We start from the raw sequence: 25,210 nt of genomic DNA on the forward strand, positions 1-25,210 counted from the left end.
GACAAGGTGTGGTGCCAACTCTACCAAAGAGGGTTGAGGTTCAGTCACCCTACCTACGGTTTGTGGTTGGGTTAACACTATTAATGCCGGTCATGAAAAGGATGCGGACTTTAATAATGAGCTCTGGGCAAAAATCCATAACATACTTGGACACATGTCCCCAGTAAGTTACGGAGGCAAGATACGTGGGCATCGACAAAATATCAGCACTTTTAGGGGAACATTTCTAGCATCGGCATTAAGAGCTGGGAATTTCACCATCCTCCATGGTTACTGGCAGAATTTCAATAAAATATTAACCCATCCCCAAAACCGCTCCCCCAAAAGTTGGAGGCCGCCTTATTCACAAGAAAACTTTGCTGCAAATTGAGCCTGATTTCCCACATTCAGTGTAGAACAGGATGTAGATTCGCAACACTGGTAGGTGGAAAGAACACCACCAATGCTTAGGCCACATGTGTATAGTACATTTGCAACAACAGCTCACTGATACACAAAAGCGGCCTGTAATCGCATAGCTCTGGTAGGAGGGGTTTTTATAACTGGGATGCATTAAGAAACTGATAAGTAAGAGTTTCAAAGTGAGGAGCAGAGATGAGAACCCATTAAACTAAGTATTTCAGGGTGATAACAATACTGCAGGAGATTAATCAATCTGCTTTTTCAGTGTTCTGGTCCTCCATTTTTATCGGAGCAAAGATTCTGGCTGTTCTGATATTGTACATAATCCTATGTGCTGTGTGCTGTGTAAATGGTGCAAATAACTTCTGATTCATATGCAGCCTGCATCCATTACCATTAGCAAGGGAAAGACCTTCGCGCATAGTCCCTGCCACAGGACACAACACGGCACAATGCTTAAAAATCTATTATACACTCCCCACATCAACTTGCCTTTTGAGATTTCCTTCTGATAGCTAGGTTACTGTATAATGTGTTGTACAGAGTAAAATATTTCTATAAATCACATAATTATATTTTACTTTTAACAGTGTGAATGGAAAGAAAATTCCGGCATTTGGAATTTTATAATTCCAATTGCCGGAATTGGCAATTGGAATTGCCAATTCCGGCAATCCCTGATGTCTTAAAGAGCTTGCTGACACCTACATTTGTAAAATCCATGAAAGAAAAATCATTGTTTTCACAGGCGAGGAATACTGGAACCCCAAGGAGGACTAACTGAAGTATCTTAGGGTGAAAACTGGAGGATGTCCCATTTCAGGAAGATTACAGCGAGTATCTCAAAAGGGTAGAAATCCTACCAATCATGGGAGAGTTTTATGATTGTGAAGAACCCTTGTGGACTGAGAATTACTTCCTCAGCAGGTCTGCATGACAGAGCATGGGTCTTCTGCCTCAAAGTTGAAGCAGCAGGACTGGTCTATCAGCTAAAAAAACCTCTAAGTAGTGTACAGGAGCAGTGCTGCTCTAACCCCACACGTCATGTTTTGAAGCTCCCAAACTGTTTTGAACCAGTCAGTGTATGTATATAGTGATAGATGTGGAGACAAAAGTAGCTGGAGGACTAATGAGTGCTAAACAATTGCTTAGGTCCTGGACACAATTCATGATTGCAAGCTAACGCAGGTTCCTATTGCGTTGGGAGGTAGAGTTCTTTGAAAGACATGGGTTTTCAGTTTGTTTCGGAAAATCAGGAGGTTGGGAGCTGTTCTGAAGTTGATGGCACTGTTTGGCAGTGGGTCCTTAAGCTGTTGGGTGCACAGATAGTCTTTTCCTTTTTGCATTTCTTCATCTCATTTCTAGTAATGCTTTGACTCATGATGAACTGCGTTTTGAGAATCTTGTGCAACTTCTTGACATCTAGGGTGGGCCTCCAGCTGCCAATTTTATTTTTTACCAGGAACAACCTGGAGTATTGTACTCGTTTGCTTTGGCTTTTGGGCACTGGCTCTACTGCCCCTCAAGAAGCATATTGAGAATGTATTTTGCCATTATTCAAGGTGTAGGCTGTTTTTCTTAACATGGGCCAGATAGGGTGGTTTATGCAGGAATTCAAGACTATAACCAGATCTTATTTGAAGCACTCACAATAGTAATTTCTCACCATTCTGAGATGAAGCCTGAGGTTCTTACAACAACAGACTGTTCTATGAGGGGGGGAGGGAGGTGCATCAGGATTGAGGAGCTAGACTCGCTGTAAAGTGCTTTGGTAGCAAGAATGGTGCCCCCGCGTTTTTTGGAGGCTGAACAACCAAATGCTTGCCTCTACTGACCGCTTGATAATGAAAATCCCTGACTATATGAGCACTGTCTGTAGCAATAGTATTGCCACCATAGTACGATACAAGGATATTCCTCTGTAGGACTAGGCTCTATTCAGATCATCAAAAAGTAGCTGGGCGTATATTTAGAAGGACTTCTAGTTAGCATGCAGTACCTGTGTCTGTCAAGATCCCTTGCAGGGCATTGCTGACCGATTTACTATACAAGGTTTTCCTGTCTAAAGATACGTCCAGGATTTTGCTATGGGTGTTTAGTCAAAACTAACTTTTGAGTGTGTCAATCTTGAGTGAAGTAAGACTGCAATGGCCACTTGCTGGTGAAAACCCACTGGGGGTACATCCATCACTGCACTAACAAATGCAGCTTAAGATCTGGCACCCTGGTGTGCAACTGACTCATCCTCCGATTTTCTGTCCTCATAAATCAAGTTGATGAACGGATAGAAGTCATTCGACATTTGAGATTGTTATCTCTCATAGGTAGCCAATGCATTAGTCACCTTTAGTGAAGTAGCTACCATTGACCTCACTGTTTCCCTGTGGGGTTGATTCGTCTACAGTCTCTGCTGGAGGTACTGAGCTGGGAATGACTGGATTGTGTTAGCAATGGTGGGCTACTATGCTAATCACATAATCAGGTTTTCAATGACCTTGAGGCATGCCGAAGCAGTGTTTATAATGCTGTATTTCGTTTCAAAGTGAGAGAGCAGTGCCTGGACCCCAGAAAGAGTCTTCATGAGTATTTGATACTCTATCAACGCATAATCTAAGATGGAATAGACTTGATTGACTTCCTAGATTGCACTTTAAAGTAATGGTGAAAATAATGCCTCTCTCTAGATGTCATGGACAATCCAAAAGCAATTAGAGGCTATCTCAACAATGCATAGAACAAATATCATTGGCAGAAATATGCATGGTGCGGTTTACTGTACCTCCTAGGGCGCTACGTGGTCTCGCTATTTTATCTACTTGATTGTTCTCTCCTTTTTAATAAGGATAATGTGCGACTGAATACAAAATATTGTTTTACCTATGGGCAAGTTAATATTGTTTACTTTACCATTAGAATGCTTGGGCTCCCAGCCTGATAATGCGGAGTGATTCAAGTAAGTGAATTTGTGAACAATCCGATGTTGGAGAACACCGAGCTTTGTGCTTCTTCTCCACTCTTCCATCATGCCTATGCCCTTCTTGCAGATACTAATCTGTACTAATTCCATTATCTAATACATTGTCTATGTTACGTTATCAGCTTGTGGGAAGGTTTGTCAGGTCGAGATGGAAAAAATATATGAATTAAGGAGGGCAGAGCATGTAAAGGAAAATATCGCTACAGATTAAATAGGAGACCTATGGAATGAACTAAATGAAGAGTGACTTGAACTTGCATATTGAAGCTAGTTAGAAGCATTCAAACAGCATACCTTAACACTATACCACTTTTAGTGCATTTCATTTTTGTCTATTGTAGAAAAAAAACACTTTAATATTCACCACATTGAGCCCTCAATAACATTGGTCTACTCATGATGCACATATCTTCAGACAAAAAAGAAAACTTTTCTGCATATCATCACTGTAGCAGTAGCAAAGTAGAACAGAGTTCTTGTATGGGGATAATATAAACATTCAGATTTGCACAGAATTAATATTGGTGGCTTACCAATTTATAATTATGGAATCATGGAGAAGCCATTCCCTCAAAATAACTTGGTCTAAGGGAAGGAGGGTGTTGCAACATAGGACTCTTGATTTGAAACTGAATGCATCACATCTTTCTATTCTTTCAAGCCCACCAGTGACACAAACAGATGGGAAATGGGGGTTAATAGGCTTCCCAGGACACTATGTTGGTTGAGCTCAATCATCTTGAAGATCTATGGCTATTTGTAACCTAGGATTGTACAGGGAACACAGTAGTGTCTGAGCTCTGCATGTCTGTCAATGAGGAATACATGTTATTTTTAAGAATAACGTTGAAAAAAAATAGAATATGACAAAGCAAATGAGATCCAAACTTAAACTTTTAGGAACTTTACTCATAGTAGGAAAATAAATGTAATCAATAGAATAAAAACACTGAAATTCATCAGTTTAAGTTTACTGGATTAATAGAACTTGTAGCCCCACCATGCTCAGTGTTGTCACCAAAGATGTCATTTGAGATGTCATCAGTGATGTCATCAAAGATGTAATGGAACATGTCATCATTGGTGCAGTGTGTGAGGCTATAGGCAGAGCATGGTGGGGGCAGAAGTACTGGTTATCTCCCTCAGTAAACTGTAACTGATGATTTACAGTGTATTTTTGAGTTTACACTTACATTTTAACTGACATTTTCACCTAACTATAACATCACTTTAACCTGTGTATTTTTCCAGTGAATTTCCTACGTTTTTTTATGAAAAGTAAGATATTACTACCAGTTCTTATATTAGATATCTACATATACTCACAAATAAATATGTTTAAAAATATCATATTTAAAGTCAGCCTGTACTTAGTTTCAATTACATTAAGTGCTGCTATGCTATGAAAACTCTACGACGCTGTTCCTACAAATAATCAATTGATGCAGTATAAATAATCTACAGCTCTTGATATTCCCTCGTGAACAATCTATTGCCTTTCTGCTCGTGTTTACTCAAGTAATTTACTTCCTTAAAGTATTGTTTGAGAATGGATGCAGCATGGTCTGCAAAAGACATGGCGCTTGTGGCAAGATGAGTAAATGTTTTTCAAAAAGAAAAAAGGAAAACTGACTCATAAAAAGCACCGTTTATCCTATGGAAACCAAATGTACATCATTAATGACTTCTTAAGAATGCATGACATTAGATAATGGAAGAAACACGATGACTGATAGGGGCAGAACATTATCTGAGACAATTATACAAACGCCTGAAGTTGACTGTCATGGAAAGATACACAGTATGAGGTGTCCTGAAGCAATATACTACAATTAGAGAAATAAGAATACCAAAGTTGTGTGCTTTGAGGAATTATGGTACAAACAAACTAAAATCGAGATTTAGATGTTTTCTCTCTCTTGTTTTAGATTAGTTGGTAGTATAGAAGATGTTCCTTTGTCATTATTAATAAAATTAAGAGGTCCTGATTTAAAAATAAAATACTTTCATGTCTACCAAAGAACTGGCTTGAGAAGAGAAATGGTCTTACAGTTAATTGACAAAGAGTTCCACGATTACATACTGAAAGAATAAGGGTGCTAGACAATCGATACAAGCTAATTAAAACCAAGAGACTACAGCGAACAATATGCCGACCACTTGCAAAGCTATGAAAGAGTGAACATTCTACAATCAGTCTACACATTCAGGGAAGCCTGCTGTGATGCTTTTTACAATAAATCTAAGGAGGCAGCACTTGAATAAGGAGAAGTAGTACTTTAAAGGAGTTCTTTACATAAATAACCATGAAGGGAGAGGCTACAGATTATACAATCTGCCACCACTGGAAATCAGGGACAGTGTCAACTAATGTTACATAGACCCACATTACTCAAGATGCTAAAAACTGGAGTATGATCTTAATTATTTCTTGACAAGGGGCTCTTTTGAGGAATAATAGCACAAAAAGCAAAAACGCATGTCACAAAAGCTGCAGTCACATTTTCTTAAATATAGAATAGAATCTGTCAATTTAATTTCCTCCACAATCTGTGGATTCTATTTGATATTTAGTTTCCTCCAAAAATTAGAGGATTTGTAGTTTTCTTCATAATCTAAATAAGGCCTCTGAATGAATGAATATGTAAACAAGAAACACATGGTTGAGATAAAATTGCACAGGTGATGAAGAATACAATTTCATAATTTATCTGAAGATGTTTAAGTAATGGAGATAGACACTGACGTGCTGTCTCACTGGTGACTAAAACGCTGATGGAGCACTTTTTGCCTCATAATTGGTGCTTTTCTACCCACCAAAATAGGCAGAATCCTTCATCAAATAGCAAACTTAAGGGTGTGCCGTGGTACAGACCAGGACAATGTGTCCCTTCGATAATAAGGCTCATGGTCAATACTGGCTAGTAATGGCCAGCAAATAGGTAAACATAGTGGTCAGTAGTCTTTTTAGCCTTTCTTTCTCACATAATACACTTGGTATTAATATGCTTTACTGGTCTTTGAAAGTCCTTTTCATTTACAATGGTGACTTCTTACACTCCTTTAGGTAGCTTAGTAAGTCCTATACATTGAAACATTTTCTGGATCCTCATATTTTTTCCCGCTTGTAGCTATTGTAAATTGACATCATGTACCACAGTATCAATGTTATCTAATGATCGAGGCACAGCAGACAAGGAATAATCCCAAAAACTTCAATGCCACAGGCATTGTCTTTTTGTTAATAAATGTCCAATCTAACCCTAAACATTCTGCAGACATTTGGTACTTTAATAAGACAACCCCTCATTCTTACTCTCTCCTAAGACGTCTTTCACAACTGAGAAAAGAGGTTTGTGAAGGACTTTTTTTATAGAAAGTAATGGCTGCTAGATGTACCTTCATTAATTGAAACTGCAACTAGGCTTTAAAAAGCTCGCTTAATCTTTCCGAGGCCCCCCAGCACTTTAAGACCCTTAAGGGTGATTAGTTTGCACTTACAAATACTGGGTTACCTCCAGGTGGAGTAAATCTCATTGGTACTGAGATGTTTTGCTTTAAGGAATGGATGGGGAGAAGGATGAACCCCCTGGACAATAGCCATTTTGCACAATATTCATCCCCTACATGTCTTTTGTTATTTTCTTCTACTCTTCCAGAATGTTGTTGATGCTTCCTCCTACCAGAGTGACCATCGAAGAGGAGGAAACAGGAATTCACTGCTTGGTGGGAGATGGTGTTTGATCGACGCCTCTCCCTTTTGTAGACTTACAAGGAGGGCATGGTTTATGATGCTGCTGTTGATGTTGGTACTGTTGCAGCCACTGAGGGGCCTGAACCCTCTGTAATGGGTAACACCAATCAAACCACTTGTACCTGTATTTCCCGTTTTTATTTCCCCTCTTCAAGCTTAAAAGCCTTTAGGGTACCCAATTCAGCTTTCATACAGTGCATCTGGTAGTCTGCATGAGCCTCAAAAAGATGGTTCCAAGGAAATAGACATTTTAAATTAATTCTCTGTTGAGCTTCTGGTTTCAAGTTGGTAAGGCAGAGAAATGAAAAGCTACATAAGGCCATCCCAAGACAGTTTTCATGGCCAGCTAAATCATCTGAACCCACAGAGGTTTTTCTTGAAAACACTGGAGACCTTTGCACAGGGAGCTAGCATATGTCTAAGAAGGACAGTAGCCCTTGCTGACTTTATAGAGGTTACAGACGTAACACAGAAATTCTGTCCAACTGCATCAATTATCTTACATTCCTTTTGTAGAGGTGATGTGGAAGATGGAGAAGTGGGGAGGTCTTTCTTTGCAGGAAAATATTACACAACCCGGAGGACGATCTGAAAAATGGGTCTTCTTCTAGTGGTCTCTATGTTTTCCTTTGAGTGCCATGGAGTGGATTCTGCTGAGGACAACGTTAGAAAAAGCTCCATAGCAGGCTTCAGCAGTCCTGAGACCAAATATATTGCAGAACTACAGTGGTTAAGGGTTTTAAAAAGACCAATGTTTTTGGCTGAGCTGTTTGAATGGGTGTATTTTGTTTTGTGGCACCCCTAACCAAGCCTTCATTGAAATTTGTAAAGACCAAAACTGATGCAGAATAGGTAAAATAAGGACATCTAGATCCTGAGAGAAATGTGGATCTTGAACGATGTGTGGATCTTGAATCCCGCGTGGGTCTTGAACACAGTGAGATTAGAAGCGATGTCTTGAGAGTCTGGTGGAGAGAACATTTTTAGAATTGTGACAAGTTTATGCCTTAAAGTATGTATCTAGGGTCCTGGAAAAAATCTCAATACACAAGTCTAGTATTGAGTTTCCAATATAGTGTTTCTGTATTTATTCATTGCCATAAATACAGGTGAGCAAAGGAACAGCCGACAAGTGTTTTGTCCTTGTGGCCCACAAGCCAGGGGCTTTCTCAAGGCTGATTCATGTGAAAATTTACATTATTTACACAACATAAATGTAGATAAACTAGTCGCCTATGGTCCAAAGAAGATATCCCGTCAAATAAAAATCAAGATAAGAATAGAAGAATAAGGTAAGGGTAGAATAGAAAGACAGTAAGTAAAGTAAGAATAGTGGAATAGAATAAGGGTAAATAGGAAGACAGTGAGTAAGATATTAGAACCAGTACCGTTACAACGTGAATGGAAGGGAGAATAAAAAGTGGCACATGTACAGTGATAAATGATAAAGTGCAGATAAGGGGAAGTTTTAGGCCATTATTAATACCATTGGGAGATGGAAAGATGAAAAACAAGTCAGAGGTAAAGGGTTGATTAGGCGGTGAGGGAGACAGAAGTACAGGTGTAGGCAAAGGAGAGATACAGAAGTTTAGTAAAAGAGATCAACATTCGTCATAATGAGGGAAGGGGGGGAAGGGAGAAGAAATCACAATAAAGTTATATTATTTCAGTGCGATAACAGGTTGGGCTCAAGTAGTTTAAAAGCAAATCCCAATCCCTGATTCAGATAGCCAGGAAAGAGCATAAGAGAACACTGGCACATGCAAAAAAAGAGTGGGAAGAGGAGTACTGGCGTACTCTTAACCGCATGCGTGCGGGCGGAATTCCGCTCGCACGCTGAGAATTTGTAAAGCCCATTATTCATGACGAGCTGGGCTCGTCATGAGCGTGCGAGGAGGCTACCTCATGACGAGCCCAGCTCGTCATGAGCGTCGAAGGGGTTAAAGAAGCTAGTTTTAAAAAAGACCCAAAATGTTTCTGGGATACAATTAGAGCCAGAAACAGGCCAGGCGTGGGTTAACCACTTTTCAAAGTTATATACCCGCCAAGATGATTACACTACCATTGATGCCCCCAATGATACTGAAGGGAGGGAAGTGGCCTTAACTACGATTCAATTGGACTGGGGCATTTGCCCCGAAGAAGTTGACTTCACAATAAAAGAAGTGGAGTATGCTATAAGTACCATCATGCCTCAAAAAGCTGCCGGCCCGGACGGCATTCCTGGTGACCTGTTGAGATTAGATATCCCGAAGTGGGGGAAATTCATTCACTGCTTACTTGTTGCCATCTGCAGGGGTGCTCCGATCCCCTCATCTTGGAAAGGGGCGGAGGTGGTCCCTATTTTTAAAAAAGGTGCCAGAGAAGACCCGTCCAACTATAGACCTATTAGCTTGCTAGACATTAGTCAAAAAGTAGTCTGCAAGGTTCTACTGGTCAGAATACTGGACTGGATAGACGAAAATAAAATCCTTTCGGACTACCAGGCAGGTTTTAGAGTGGGTACTGGCACAATTGAACAAGCTTTTAGGCTGATGATGGTGTATTGGAAGGTCGTGGTTATAGGCAAAGGCAGTCTTTATCTCGCGTTTATCGATTTAAAGACTGCCTTTGACCTTGTACCAAGGGAGACCCTGTGGAGAGTTTTGGCCGACATGGGGTTGCCACATTATATACTTTCATTACTTGTCAGGCTTCATGAAAACAGTTTTGCTCATATAAGGTGGGGTTCAGGAGGGGAAAAAACTAGCAGTATCCCGTCGAGAGAGGGGTCCGCCAGGGATGTGTGCTAGCTCCCACCCTTTTTTCCCTTTATATCAACGGGGTGGTTGAGCACCTTCGGGAACATCCTTCAGACGAACCATCCCTGGCTGGAGAACGTATACCTACCCTTCTCTTCGCGGATGATACGCTCTTAATATCGAAAACCCCAATAGGCCTTCAAAGGCTCCTGAACAATTTCCAATCTTTTTGTTCAGAACGGGGCCTGGTAATTAATACGGGTAAGACGAAATATCTTGTTTTGAACCCCCCAAAAAAGCCAGTACGCTCCCCTACTTTGAATGCAGAACCATTGGAGAGGGTAGAAGTCTTTGACTACCTTGGCATTCGCTTATCCCACAAAATGCAATGGACCCCACATCTTGATAAAATGCTATTAACCCACAAGAGGATAACAGGAGCCCTTTTGAAAGAACAGCGCTCCTGTATAATTAGACCGATAGCTGCTGTCCTCGAAATTTACACAGCCAAAGGGCTTAGTTCTGCTATTTATGGGGCGGAGCTATGGGGTTCATCTGTTACTAACGACTTGCCAAGATCTGAGAGGAAGTTTTGTAGGGCGATCATGTCACTCCCACAGGGCACTCCTATGGTCCCACTAATGTTGGATCTAGGATGTCGCCCTATTGACGATTTAGCAAAACTTCGGCCACTTTTATTGTGGGCACGCCTGTGGCGAGTGCGGGAACTTGGCAAATATGCGCAAGGTCTCTCAGAAATTATGTCACTACCAGGGTGGCATAAAATTAAATGGCTGAGCGACATGAAAACCTTGCTACTCAATTTGGGTCTAAACGAAGCGTGGACAAACAGATCTTCTCCCCCAAAGGCAATCCTCAAGAAACTTTACTGGAATTGGATTGCGCTACAACGGAATACTAATGTTTCCTTGGGCAGACTCACTGAAGATTTTCTGAAGTTTAAGGACCTACCAATACGGGAACTATACTTAGATGTTATTGAAAAACCTTTTGACAGGGCCCTTTATTTTAAATTCAGAGCAGGAACTCTCCCTTTGTATGCTTTTTCATCATGGTGGAAACTGCCTGCACAAACTACAGAGTTCTGCCCAGTATGCTTAGATAGACCAGAGACAGTGGCGCATTTCATGTTTGAATGTGGAGAGTATACCTTACCCAGGAAGATATGGCTCAAACATTTATGCCGCCAGCTGGGCACTAGGCGTTATGCGGAGGCAATACGCATACTAATGTCTGATAGTCGCACTACTTATGCTTGTGCTCTCGCTAAATTTTTATCATGGGCTTGGTCCATTAGATCTAAAAGGCTTAAATCAATTGTTTAATTCTTTCTTAAATAACCTATGAAATGATCTTTTTTAAAATATTGAAATCTTTTTTAAAAACTGTTTGCACATAAATTCTTTGTACTTTGTTTATTTTGCCTTTTTGAATGTTCCATTGAATTTTATGTGAAGCTTTTATGATAATTTTTATCGAAATAAAGCCTTTTTTACTTGACTTGACTTGTTTAAAGTAGTCAGTGTATGTACACTGTTCACAAATTCGCATTCTGTTTGAGCATTAAAGTTACGTTTGTTTGGTAAATGAAATGTTATACAAAATATCCTCTTATATGTCAGCCAAGTAATTGTATCAAGTAAAAAATGCATAGACTTATAATAAATCGAATGTCTTACAAAGCATCCTCATGTATTTCAAGAGAATAATTCCATCATATTAAACACATAATCAAAGTCAAGAAAGAACGAGAGGAAGGAAGCAAACGATCAAAAATAGAGTCCAATTACATCAGAGCAATGACATTTTTTTTGCTGCAATAGTATCCAGTAGTCAGGCTATGCACATGATTCACATTTTCGCAAGCTGCGCAAAAGTATGGAAATAGAACTTCAAGTAAATGACATCTCAAGCACGGTGTATGGATAACCACAGACTGGCGTCCCCATATTAATAAATTGATACAGTTCAGTTCTGAAGGTTATCAAAAAGAAGCCCTAGGCGAAATAGTAATGGGGAAAGAACCCCAGTATCTGATTCGGAGTAAGGTAGGGGAAGATTGACGTAGTGGTAATGCAATTTATGAGTGAAGGACCCAGAAAATATATAGATATGATTCGTGACTTACCAAATATTCTCTTATATAGACCACAATGAGTACTATATATGTTTTCCAGTGTCCAGCCGGACAGAGGATTTTAATTCAATTAGTTTACAAAAAATTATTCAGAATACATGTACACGCAATTTGACAGGGGCACAATTCTGTACCCCACAGGAGGAAGAAGGTGAAGGGAGTAAACAATAAACTAGTGCACAAAACAAATAAAGAATTGGTCAGGCAAACAATTTGGAGCAAAAATAGGCTTGCCTACAGAATATGATAATACAAGCTCTACAAAACAAAACACCACAGCAATATCATTCAATGGTTAGTATGTGGGATTGTTTCAAAACAGTCGACGTTTCGATCCCTAGCTCCTAAGTGAGTGGGATCATCATCAGGACTAATTATTTATGACAATTTGCCTGGTTATTCACATTGATGCCTAGAATCAGGCATTTGCAATTCGTTAGCGGGTCTTCCAAGAAGAGGAGAGATCCCGCAACGGTCGAAGTTATCTGTGCCTCACTGAAAGTGGACCACAGAGACATCCCAATTGGTACTATTTAAGGGCTGGTGGAGAAGTTTTCCAAGATCCAAATAATTCAGGCCAATCCGCTAGATAGCCGGTATGTGGCCGCGTTTGAGCTCGTTCGAGTCTCCTCGCTAAGCAATAAATGCACTTTCCTCGGCACGATGGCAGGAACGAAAAAAAATAATCAATAAGCATAGGACCTTTGTTCTTTGTAATAATGGATACCCTTGGCCGATGCTACCTAATGGGTCCCCTTGTTGATAATTTATAATATATATATATATATTACCAAATATTCTCAGCACAATAATATCACTTAGACATGAAATAGTGAATCTGCAGAGGGAATGTGCGCAAAATTAAAGAAAAAGAAGTGCATAAAAATTAAGCGACATGAAAAGCATGTACCCGAAACCGTAAAGTGTGCTGCAGAACGGTGAAAGGCCAGTGTAAGGGTAACCAAGTAAGAGACAAATGTGCGTAAAATTAAGAGGCATGAAAAGAATGTACAAGAAACATGAGGGAGTGGCGAAGGTCAACATGTTGCAAGCACCGTATTTGAAATCCAGAGGTTAGCAAAGTGAAGGTACCAGTGAGAAGGAAACTATGGCAGTGCTCCCGTATCTGACTGAAGATATGACCGAGGGGCTGATAAATCGTGAAAGGCTAGTGCACGGGAAAACAAGTATGAGAAAAATGCTCGCAGGGCATGGGGGGGTAAGCAAAGCTGGCAGTCATTCGAGCTTTCTACGGCTGATGCGACAAAGCAACTGGTGCCTAACAGCGTGAAACCGTAAATAAAGACATGGTGAAGCCCGACAGGTGAATAAGGGCTGCACGTCCGTAACTTAAGGTCTTATCACAGTATATGCAAGACGAAGGAAAACAATTTAGGGAAGATCCCAGTTAAAACACAGAAAGGAAGAACCAAAGTATGAGGTGATAAATAAAAGTCTACGTGAGACAAAGGGTAAATCAATGTACGAGAGTGAGATGGAGAGATCATGTCTCCTATGATAAGGACTTTTTGGATCTTCCTCTTTGTGCATTTGGATGACAAACAGGAGATACTGGAAGCCTCATAAAAGGAGGCGGTGGAGGCAAAGGTGGCAGAAGAGGCAGCACAAGTTAAAACGCTATCAGAGGGACAGGCAAGATGGGTCAATTGGAGGTGAAGCCATTGACTCCCTAGAGAAGGTAATCTGAGAGTAGAAGTAGTAGACAAAGTTACTGCATGTAAAACTGCTCGGGATGGTGAATATGCCATGGAATAGTCTGAATCTGGCATGTGCGGCACACTCCTCTTTTTCTTCTTGATGACCCAATCAGTAGATAGGTGGAAATGCATGTCTGGCCAGGTCTCCCTTAATGTTGATAGGTTCCCCAACATTGATGCACTCTTGCTGTTGACTGTCATCTTGATGGATACCAGCCCTCGATGCTAAACATGTGGCGAGTGAACCTGCCCTCGATGTCATGGTTCTCAACATCAAACAGGTGAACCTGTGTTTGTCTTTGAAATGCCTTTCCTTTGGGTTCCCCTCTGACACAGTCCCTGGAAACAGTGAAGGAGCCTTGGCAGAGAGTTCACTGTCTGCATGTCTTTCAACTTTTACAGACACAAATTTTTCATGCTGCCTGGTCCTTCTGCAAGCCATCTAACTGGATGTTCTCCCTATCCTTCAATGTCCTCCTAGGCATTTTCTGGAGGATGCGAGGTACGAAGGCAGAGAGCAGACATTCTGAGGGACTGTTTTTACGAATTTTCTCCCGTAGGTAGGACACTTAACAAAATTAGATTTTTTTCTTTTAGGAAACAGAAAAGCAGGGACACCAGAGCGTCTACACAAGCTAGGACTTAGGGATAATACATGCTGGAACTGCAACAGCGCTAAGGGCGACCTAGAACACCTGATCTTTCTGTGCCTGACTCTCAAGGGATTTTGGGGGAGGGTCTTTGATTTTATAGAAAAGGTGCTCAAATGTAAAATGACAAGAGACTTCCCTTTGATCATCACAGCCTCTATCCGCACCGACCTCCCCACAGAGGGAGAAAGAGAGCTTCTGGACCTCCTCCTAATTGCTGCAGCCAAGCTAGTTCTCACAAACTGGAAAGACACATCCAAAGAGTCGTACAGCGGATGGCTCTCCTGGATCACCTACTCAAGAGGAGCCGACTCCCTGGCGATAAAGTACTCACCCTGGAAAACCACCTCCAGAGACTTGTGGAAATCACTGGACAAGTCCCTACGAACTTTTGACCCACCATAGGATACGACACGAGCACCCCAAATGAGCTCCCTGCTAGCAGAAATGTACCCCAATGCCAAACGATACCTTGCAGCCGCCAGATCTAAACTACAACCTCTCTCTCTCTTTACTTATTCACATCTTTCTCTTTCCTTCTCCCTACATTACTCCTACAAGCAAGAATTAGGGGGCCCGACACAAAACTTGCAATGTATGACTTAACCTGTATGCTCACCGGCGGGCTTCCCAAAAGGAAGTAAACCTGTTTACTGTATGTATAAATACCATAAATAAAAAGTAAAAAAAAAAAAAGGAAACAGAAAAGCATACTCTCTATCTCTAAAGATGGTGAATGGGGTTGTGTTTTCGGTTTGTAAAGGTTTTCAGAGAGAAAACAAAACAAACTAAAGAGTAAGTAGGAGAGGGAAAAAATAATTTGCTCAGCTGCCACTGGACGGGCATTATGGATAGTGGTGGTATGCTATTCTTTAAAGCAACAGTGTTCGTCTTTCAAGTCTTTCTACGGCCTATTAGGCTACAAGTCCCTATTTTCTTGCCTTTACTTTAAAACACGTTGTAAACGAGTGTTCTTGTCACTATACTCAAAATAGTGACTTTTTTCTGCTTTTTAAGTTGCTATTATTTGAAAACAAAATAAGTGACAATTGGGCACTACTGCATTTTTATTTACTGCAAAAGTACTTAGTATATTTTTTTAAAGCTGGCTTTTCAAAAAGAAAAGTATATTGTATATACTTATGTAAAAAGTGCTCTGGAATCCCATATGTCGGTGGATCAGTTCAGAATTTACGACTATAAATGAAGAGCCGGTGTTTCTGACTATACTGAAGATCTGCTGGAGGAGAAGTAGGGAGTCTGTTACGAATCTGTGTGGTCTTAAGAGGCAGTGGTGAGGTCCTCCCAACCCTTTCTGTACTACCTCTAGCACTGTCCAGACGTACGGGGATTACTGCTTATAAGGATACAAACAGGATCCGAGTTGGCTTTGGACTTTGCTTCTTCCTGCCTAGTTCAGGCCTTATATAAATGCTTACTAAAATCTCTTTCACCTACAGAGAAGCGCCCACGTTCTTGGAGATTGGTTCCTGCTCTTTTTTTAAATCCTTAAACTGCAAGAATAAGTTTTGAGAAACGCTTAGAAACTAACTTCATATGACTTTATACTTCCATGCTTTGTTCTGTGGCATTTAGTCTAACATGAATTGTATAAAAATCACCAATTTCCGCCTACCTTGCAGTTCGTTCACGCAAAAAACAGGTTTCACAGGTTCATCATAAAAGTAACACCAAACATTTAAATCAGTGCTAGGAAAAAAATGCTGCCTTCATTTCGATGACAACATATTAGCCTAAATGTCACAGTGAAGAAACATCCAAGGAATACTTCCAGCAACCTAGTAACATAAAGATGAAAGTAACAGCTGATCGCAACCAGAAACACACATTTTGCTCAAATACCATTCTAGATCTTCGCCACAAAAACTCACAGTCGCAAAATAACAGGCTTTAGTGCATGTTTTTACTTGTAACCCTTCAAACTGCTCTGCAGCACACCCAGTTCCAGCGCACTTCTTCAAACATTAACTCGAAAAGTAAATATCCTTGAGAGTACCTTAAATGCAACCGTGAAATCGACTTCTTTTGTCTCCTTGAGGCCCAGGGGAATGAGGGGAATGCTGAAGGTCTGCCTGGGGAACAATAAAAGGGAGAGAATCAAGTAACCACACCGCTGAGGTGCAACATGCAATTTGCAGCCGTTTTCTGTACAACGCAGGTCTGTCAGGTTCTGTCGTTGTTGTGAACTAGGACTTTTGTGTAGCTCCAGGGCGGCACCAATCATTATTAGTAACTTTACCGTGCACACACATTATAAAGCAGTCATAGCTATAAATAAACCTCTGAAACTCAAGTGTGCATCACTCGAGCAGGGGAATGAGTCAGGCGGATGGAGGATGCACGCTTTGGGAGTGAACTGGAAGCAGGCGCTGCGCCTCCCTTTACTGCGCAATGCCCATTCTGAGGTGACAGCGAGGCCATGGGTGTGATCGATACATTTAATGGGCAGCTACCTGTTAATGTAAAGAAACCTCCCTTGACGGGACAAGTCTGCACAGGTCCACTTGCACCAGATCCTATTTATAAACAGCCCTCTCCTGCTGAATCATCCCTTTAGAAGTGAGCTTTTAAAGGTTGCCAACAGGTAAAAGGGCAATCAGTTGCACGTTTTATGAGAGTTTAATGTTATATGATGTTACATGGCGCTTCATAGCGTTCAGAGGAAACATTCTAACAATAAGGTAAGTTTGTATACGTAGCCAGAGGGCACAATAGTCTTCCCCACCGGCTGGCTGGGGTTGGGGTGAGGGGGGGTACCAGAGGCCAATCTTCTTTAATTCTTTCTTTCTTTGCCTTCCATGGGAAGAGCGCCATTCTACAATCCCCTGTAAGCTTTTGACAATGAAGATATGACTGTGACAGGATTCACAGGCCTACATCAATTACTTTGGATTCTCGTGCAGATATTGAAGTGTGGCATGAGATAAAGCTTGAATTGTACCAACAGCCACAGCAAGAATAGGAAGTACAGAAGAAAAGGGGTTTACTCAACATAACACAAAGGAAAAACACAACATTGCTGCTTCTTAATACCCAATAACAAAACACTAAGTGAGAATTGTATATCAGGCGGTGTAATAGTGAGTGCACAGCTTTCCAATATACACAATACGCTTCTGATGGAGTACTTACTCCGTATGCCCTGTGTGTAATAGTGAGTAAACCACTTTCCAATGTACACAATACGCTTCGGGTTGGGTACTTACTCCGTATGCCCTGTATGTAATAGTGAGTACCCCGCTTTCCAATCTACACAATACGCTTCCGGTGGGGTACTTACTCCGTTGGCCCTGTATGTAATAGTGAGTACACAGCTTTCCAATATACACAATACGCTTCTGATGGGGTACTTACTCCGTGTGCTGATAAACTTCAACAGAAATGTTAAGACCTTCAAGCTCTTCTTTTAAGACCTGCAGATTTGAGTTGACAAAGCTCAGTTCAAGGAGCACCTGCTCTCGTACTTTATTGTTATTGCTAGCCCTGTAAAAAGGAAAATATGATTCAGTGTTTTTGCACAAGCTTTGTTGCATGGAGCATAGGGTAGTGGAGTAAAGACTGATGGCTCCAACACAACATTTAAGTTAATGCAGTAGTTTCCAACGCTAGTCCACATGACTGTACCCATGCAAAATCTTCAAGATATCCACAATGGTTTAAGTTACATAAAATGAATCTAAATATACATTCTATATCATAATTGCTGATTATCCTAAAGGAATGGCATGGATCTGGGCCAACCACGGATACTCTTGAAGGATTTCAAAGAGATTATTCAATATTGTCTAAACAGATTGTATCAAGGCTTGAATAGTTTACACAACAAGCATTTGCAATGCAATAGGTCTCGCAGTTACGCACGTTTAAGCTATTGGCATTGTAAATGACAATGCCTTTTATTTATGTTTTTAAAACGAAAACAAAAATAAAAGGCATTGTTATTTGCAATGTCAGTAGCTCAAGCTCGCATAACTGCGAGACCTATTGCATAGCAAATGCTGTTTTTTTTTATAGGTGCAATATATCCAAAGTGCAATACATACATACAGACACCTTTCAACACAGATGTTTAACTAATTTAGAAAGAAAACCTTGTGAGTCGATTTTAGGGAGGAGCTTGTTTTAAGGATTCAATATGTAGGAATATTGACGGTCTCCATAAAAATACAATAACATTTCATGGACGTACATGAACTTGTATAAAGGCCAGGTGCATGGCACAATTTGTCTATGCAGACACACGTGGGAAAGAGGAAGTGACACGAGTACAACCCAAATATTACCAGTATTCAACTATTAAATCAATGGTAAGACATAGCACACCAACAGTCAGCTAATAAGTAAGCAGCAGAAACAATGAAAAAATAATGAGAATGTAATCGATAATTTAACAAAACAGGATTTAATTTTAAAAAAAAATGCTATGCCTTGTTTGCACTGAATGAGCAGGGAGATTTCATAAAAACATTTACTGTGGATATGCAATTCTCTATTCCCACTAAATTGCTGTATTTAAAGATTTCTTAATCGATAATGACACGGTGATCACAGCAAACACACAGAAAGGGGTTAAACTATTAAAAAGAGTAACATCTACATAGTGGGTATCAATAGCTTGAGATTTTTAAAACACCCATGACCGATATTATATTGACTTGAGTGCTGAAACAATTATAGCTACAGCACAAACAATACATGCCTCTAGTACTGTACCTCAACTATTTTGAATATAAAACTCAGCTTTTACCTACCATAGGGGTGCGAGTGCTCCATCTTGAATTTCGTTTGATTGCACCAATTACAATGCTGATTTCTCCCTGAACAACAAATATTTTTATCCAACCACAGAGCCGCCTGGGATTCTGGCTGAGGACGCAAAACTGAAAGCGCGGTGGGAGCGCACAAGACGTTGTGAAAGTGCACATCGGCTGTCCCAACGTAAGCTGAGGATAGCCAGAGAAGACACGTTGTCTATCCGTGCTGAGGCTCCGAGTTTCAATGGGAGGCTAAACTGTCCTTGAGCCTGTCACGCACCAAAACACGCTCCTACGGCCAGCGTGACGGCAGCACGGCCAGCGTGACGGCAGCCGCCTGAGCCGAGAGGTACACAGAGCACCCCATGAGCTCTGGGAAGGCGTAACGGTAAGGATTGCGGGGGGTAGCTGTAATACAACAGCGCGTGGTTGAAGCTGCCCAGTACTATCCACATGAGACTATGAGAGCCTCATGAGCGCTCCTGCCATCTGCAAGGATTAGCAGCCCCGGCTCTCCGCCTCCAGCACAGAGTGCCGGACGGTAAGTAACTGTCCGGCATTCGCAATGCCATAGGTGTCGCATTTGCGAGAGTTGGAGCTATTGGCATTGTAAATGACAATGCCTTTTATTTATGTGCTTGAAAACCTGCAAGCGGGAGGTCGCTCATTCTCGTACATCGCACGTCAGATATGCAACAACCTCCCTCAACACATCAGAGCCTCCTCCTCACTTCTTCAGTTCCGCATGAAGCTGAAGACATGGCTCTTCGTATAAGCACCTTGGGGACCTCACACCTACACACCTGCCCTAGCACCTAGATACCCTCTCGGTGATTAGTGCGCTTTACAAATCAATATAGCATAACATATTTGAAGGGATCTGCAGTACGTATCCAGCTTTGTTGGTTAAGACGCCCTGGTATTTAATGGCTCTGGAATCCTTTTTGTATCAGTGTGTTAAAATATAAAAATAGCCTCACAACAATGCCACATATTATGCTGAATTATTTGCCTGTGACAGGATATTATGCTGCATAAATTGCCAGTTCCTTGCTGCATAATTTAATAAAACCTGTTATATAATTGACCTGCCTGACTCCGTGTGAAGCGGTCGCTCCACCCTCCCTCCTGGATCCATAGCGCTGCTTGTGGTATCGTAGCGCTGCTCCCCCACCACTGCCATAATTGATATTTTACCACTGCCATTTTACTAATTGGATCTGCACCCGCTCTGTTTGCGTAGCGCTCAGCATTACTCTGCTTGCTCGACTACGTGAACTGTGATTTCTCCGCATTGCTTAGCCTGATTAGAATATCGCATTTAGAAACGCTGTGCATTGCTTTCATTTAATTTAAACTGATATTGTGCCCGTGTTCCAGCGCCAGCTCGCATTTCCCGGTCCTGTTGTTGTCTCCCCGTCCATTTTGTTGTGCCTGCAGCCCGTCCCTCCCCCTACGCTCCCGCCTCCCAGCTCCCCCTCCCACGCTCCGCCCCCTCCACTATCCATTTATGACAGATGTCCCAACGCGCAGCGTCCTCGCGCTGCGGCCGCGCCGAAGGTGCGCCAAAGGTAAGCCCATCTACGCCCGTCCGCGCCTGGACCGCGCCCAGCGCCAGACCCCCTGGTTCCCGTACAACTCACCCCTCCCGAATTACATACGACGCCTCCACCCTCTTAGCACTAAACCCCGGCCGACTCCCCAACTGCGCCCAAGCCGCACCTGGACACACCCATGGACCCTTCACTTGCAACTCCTGCAAGTATGACGGCACCAAGACCAACTCCCCATCCACTAACACCAAACAGAGATCTGACAACAACCACCTTAAATGCATCCTTCTCAACACCCGCTCGGTCCACAAACACGCCATCGACCTTTGGAATCTACTAGACACCATGTCTCCGGACGTCGCCTTCCTAACAGAAACTTGGATGAACGCCTCCTCAGCTCCAGACATCACCATAGCCATCCCGGAAGACTACAAGATCATCCGAAAGGACCGCACCAAGCATACAGGAGGAGGCATCGCCATCGTCCATAAGAACACCATCCGCGTTTCAACCAGCACAGACGTCAACCTCGCGAGCGCCGAACACCTTCACTTCCAGATCCACACCGACCCCAAGACCACACTCAGAGGCACCCTCCTTTACAGACCACCAGGACCCCGTGCACAATTCTGTGAAGACATCACTGACTTCATCACCCCTCACGCCCTCCCCTCCGAGGACTACATCCTACTGGGAGACCTCAATTTTCACCTGGAAAAGAACAACGACAGCAACACCACCACCCTTCTGGACAATCTCGCCAACCTCGGACTTAAACAACTAGTCAACACTCCCACCCACTGCGCAGGACACACACTCGACCCTATCTTCACCTCCAGCAAGCACATCTCCTTCAGTCGCACCACAGCTCTCCATTGGACGGACCACAGCTGTGTTCACTTCACCTACAAAAAGACCACAATCCACAACCACCCTCAACCCACTCTGCGAAGAAACTGGAACAAAATCACCACAGAACAGATCTCCACATCGCTTTCTCAAAACCCCCCAGCCTATTCGTCGAACCCTAACCAAGCAGCCATCAACCTCACACAATGGCTAACTCACAGCGCCGACAACCTAGCACCCTTGAAAAAACGGCAAATCAAACTAGGAAACAAAAACGCCCCCTGGTTCAACGATGAGCTTAAGAAATCCAAGAAACTCTGTCGCTCCCTCGAGAAGGCCTGGAAAAAAGACCCAAACACCAGCACCAGGGACGCCTTCAAAAACGCCACCCGCATATACCACCAACTGATCCGGACAACCAAGAAAGCCGCTTTCAAAGACCGACTAGACAACAACGCCCACAACAGCAAGGAATTATTCAACATCGTCAAAGAGTTTACCAACCCCTCTGCCAACTCCAACGACATCACTCCCTCTCAAACCCTTTGCGACTCCTTAGCCTCGTTCTTCCACAACAAAATAGCAGACATCCACAACAGCTTCAACAACCAACCCGAAGACCAACCCACCCAACCTTCTGCCGAACCTTCACCCCCCTCGAACATCCTTAATGACTGGAACCCAATCTCCACTGAGGATACCATCCGCCTGATGAACTCCATCCACTCAGGATCCCCCACAGACCCGTGCCCTCACCACATCTTCAACAAAGCAGACTCCATCATAGCACCACACCTCCGAGACATCATCAACTGCTCCCTCAACTCCGCCACCTTCCCGGAAAGTTGGAAACACGCCGAACTCAGCGCCCTTCTAAAAAAAAAAAAACACAGCTGACCCCACCGAACTCAAAAACTACCGCCCCATCTCGCTCCTTCCATTCCCGGCCAAAGTCATCGAGAAAGAAATCAACAACCAGCTCGCCGCCTTCCTCGAAACCAACAATTCCCTCGACTCCTCACAGTCCGGCTTCCGAGCCAAACACAGCACTGAGACCGCACTCATCGCAGCAACAGACGACATTCGAAAACTACTGGACAATGGAGACACAGTCGCCCTCATCCTCCTCGACCTCTCCGCAGCCTTTGACACAGTCTGCCATAGCACCCTGTTACAACGCCTCAGAAACATCGGAATCCAAGGAAAAGCTCTGGAATGGATCACCTCGTTCCTTGCCGGAAGAACTCAGAGAGTCCGCCTCCCACCGTTCAAGTCAGAAGCCTCTGAAGTCATCTGTGGCGTGCCACAAGGATCCTCACTCAGCCCCACCCTCTTCAACGTATACATGAGCCCCCTCGCGACCATCGCACGCCAACACAACCTCAACATCATCTCCTACGCTGACGACACTCAACTGATCCTCTCACGCACCAATGACCCTAACACCGCCAAAACCAACCTACATCAAGGAATGAAAGAAGTAGCAGAGTGGATGAAGCTCAGCCGTCTGAAACTGAATTCAGACAAAACAGAAGTCCTTATCTTAGGTACCTCCCCCTCCGCATGGGACGACTCTTGGTGGCCAGCGGCCCTTGGAAAAGCACCCATCCCGACGGACCACGCACGGAACCTGGGCGTCATCCTGGACTCCTCACTCTCAATGACCAGACAAGTCAACGCCGTTTCATCATCTTGCTTCAACATTCTTCGCATGCTCAAAAAAACATTTCGCTGGATCCCCACCGAAACTAGAAAAACGGTCACCCACGCACTGGTCACAAGCCGCCTGGACTACGGAAACACCCTTTACGCCGGCACCACCGCAAAACTGCAGAAAAAACTCCAACGCATCCAGAACGCATCAGCCAGACTCATACTAGACATCCCGCGTAAAGATCACATTTCTAATCATCTGAAAGACCTCCACTGGCTCCCTGTCAATAAGAGGATAACATTCCGCCTCCTCACCCACGCACACAAAGCACTTTACGAACTTGGACCCGAATGCCTCAACACGCGAGTCTCCTTCTACACCCCCCCACGCCAGCTACGCTCTTCCAACCAAGCCCTTGCTGCTCTTCCTCGCATCAACAAAACCACCATGGGAGGAAGATCCTTCTCCTACCTGGCGGCTAAAACCTGGAATTCTCTCCCCATTCACCTCCGCCTCACTCAAAACCACCTAGCATTCAGAAAGCAACTTAAAACCTGGATATTCGACAAGTAATTCCCCTCCCTCCTCAAGCGCGCTATACAAATTCACTTGACTTGACTTGAATTTGATTCTCCACTGCCGCATAATTCCATTGGCACTAGCTACAGTCCATGCCAAGAGGTACCTGGACAGGAATAGAATAGCATTCAGCAAGTTTTTTTTTTTTTTTTTTTTTGCAAAGGCTGTCCTCACCCGCCCATAAAATTTCCAACTGCCGAATACCAAAACCACACCAACGATAGCATGGCATTGTGTCTCTGGACAGCTCTTCACTTTCACAGAAGCTCCAGTTACATCCGAGCTCATGAAAACAGAACAAAGCACCCACTATAAATGTTTAAAAAATAAATAAAACGAAAAGCAGCATACGTTTTGCTCTAGGACCAACTGTTTTGACACTGAATAACATACTTCCAAACTTGCTATAATCTTACTGTCAATTTCCTGATGTGATTCGCTGGCCAGAACCATGCACCATACCAACACTATTGATGGTACAATGCATGTTGCAAGTGTTAAGCGCTAGTATTCCCCCCCCTTGTTAAGTGCGACCCGACCCAGTATAGCCTCCCTTCTCCTCCCTCCTCCCCTTGCCTGTTTCTTTTCCTCCCTCTTCATTCTCGCCTTTCCAGTATTCCTATGTCTGTTTTTTTTTTGTTGCATATTTATATAGCACAAACTCAACCCGAAGGTATTGGAGCGCTTTACATGAGCACCGTATTTACATTACATATCCAAGCACGGGGAGATTAAGTGATTTGCCCAGAATCACAGGATGTGGAAGCGACCCGGAGGCTCTGACACTGGTTTCTAGCACCAAAGTCGGCAGTCTAGCCGATAGACAACATCCTCTCCCTAAGAGCCGCTTAATTTGCCATGTTACACTCCTGTCGTTCCAACCCCTTTTATTCCACTCTGATTGCAGTTCTCGATGCATCTTACTAGGTCCCCCACCATACTTATTTAGGACAGCTGATCAATGCTGTTTCTCTCTCCAGATGTATTGTAACAGGAGTGCTTGGTATACTGTTGTTACTCCCTTTACCTTTTTATATGAAAAGAGAGTTACGCTCGCAGTTAAAAAAAAAAAACCTATGAGAATCGGTGCTGGGAACGTTTTTAGGGGGATACTGACTGACACTGGTAAAATACAATGGTTCGTGTTTCAGATCTTCTGCTGCGGGAGCGACAGAATAAAATGGAAAATGTATTTATACATTGTACTTCTGACAGCGTGCCAAGCCTGGGAGCGCCTCGGTTGGGTCAACTGCACAACGATACCCGCATGAAATAACCGGATGGGAATTAAATAAAAAGTAACATGGATAGAATCATGTGTGAACATTGCTTCACTACCTAACCATGAGAAGAAGTGCAGAGATAAAATAATTACAATCTTCTGCAGAATGACACTGCTG

At 42.8% G+C, this 25,210-nt stretch overlaps 1 protein-coding gene across 2 annotated transcripts in view; it reads right to left on the minus strand.

The window, feature by feature from the left end:
• RHPN2 (rhophilin Rho GTPase binding protein 2) overlaps positions 1-25,210 on the minus strand; it is a 217,301-nt gene that overhangs the window by 78,647 nt on the left and 113,444 nt on the right. For both annotated transcript variants that reach the window (XR_013603773.1, XM_078670447.1), the window contains exons 3-4: positions 17,776-17,904; positions 16,418-16,493 (exon numbers count right to left, since the gene is read on the minus strand). Coding sequence is in view for 1 of the 2 variants with exons in the window: in XM_078670447.1 (XP_078526573.1) it covers positions 16,418-16,493; positions 17,776-17,904 (205 nt within the window). In the remaining variant the exon portion in view is untranslated. The remainder of the gene's footprint in view (positions 1-16,417; positions 16,494-17,775; positions 17,905-25,210) is intronic.

The sequence above is a fragment of the Lissotriton helveticus genome, chromosome 12 (assembly GCF_964261635.1).
Source record: "Lissotriton helveticus chromosome 12, aLisHel1.1, whole genome shotgun sequence".
In the NCBI taxonomy this organism is placed as follows: Eukaryota; Metazoa; Chordata; class Amphibia; order Caudata; family Salamandridae; genus Lissotriton; species Lissotriton helveticus.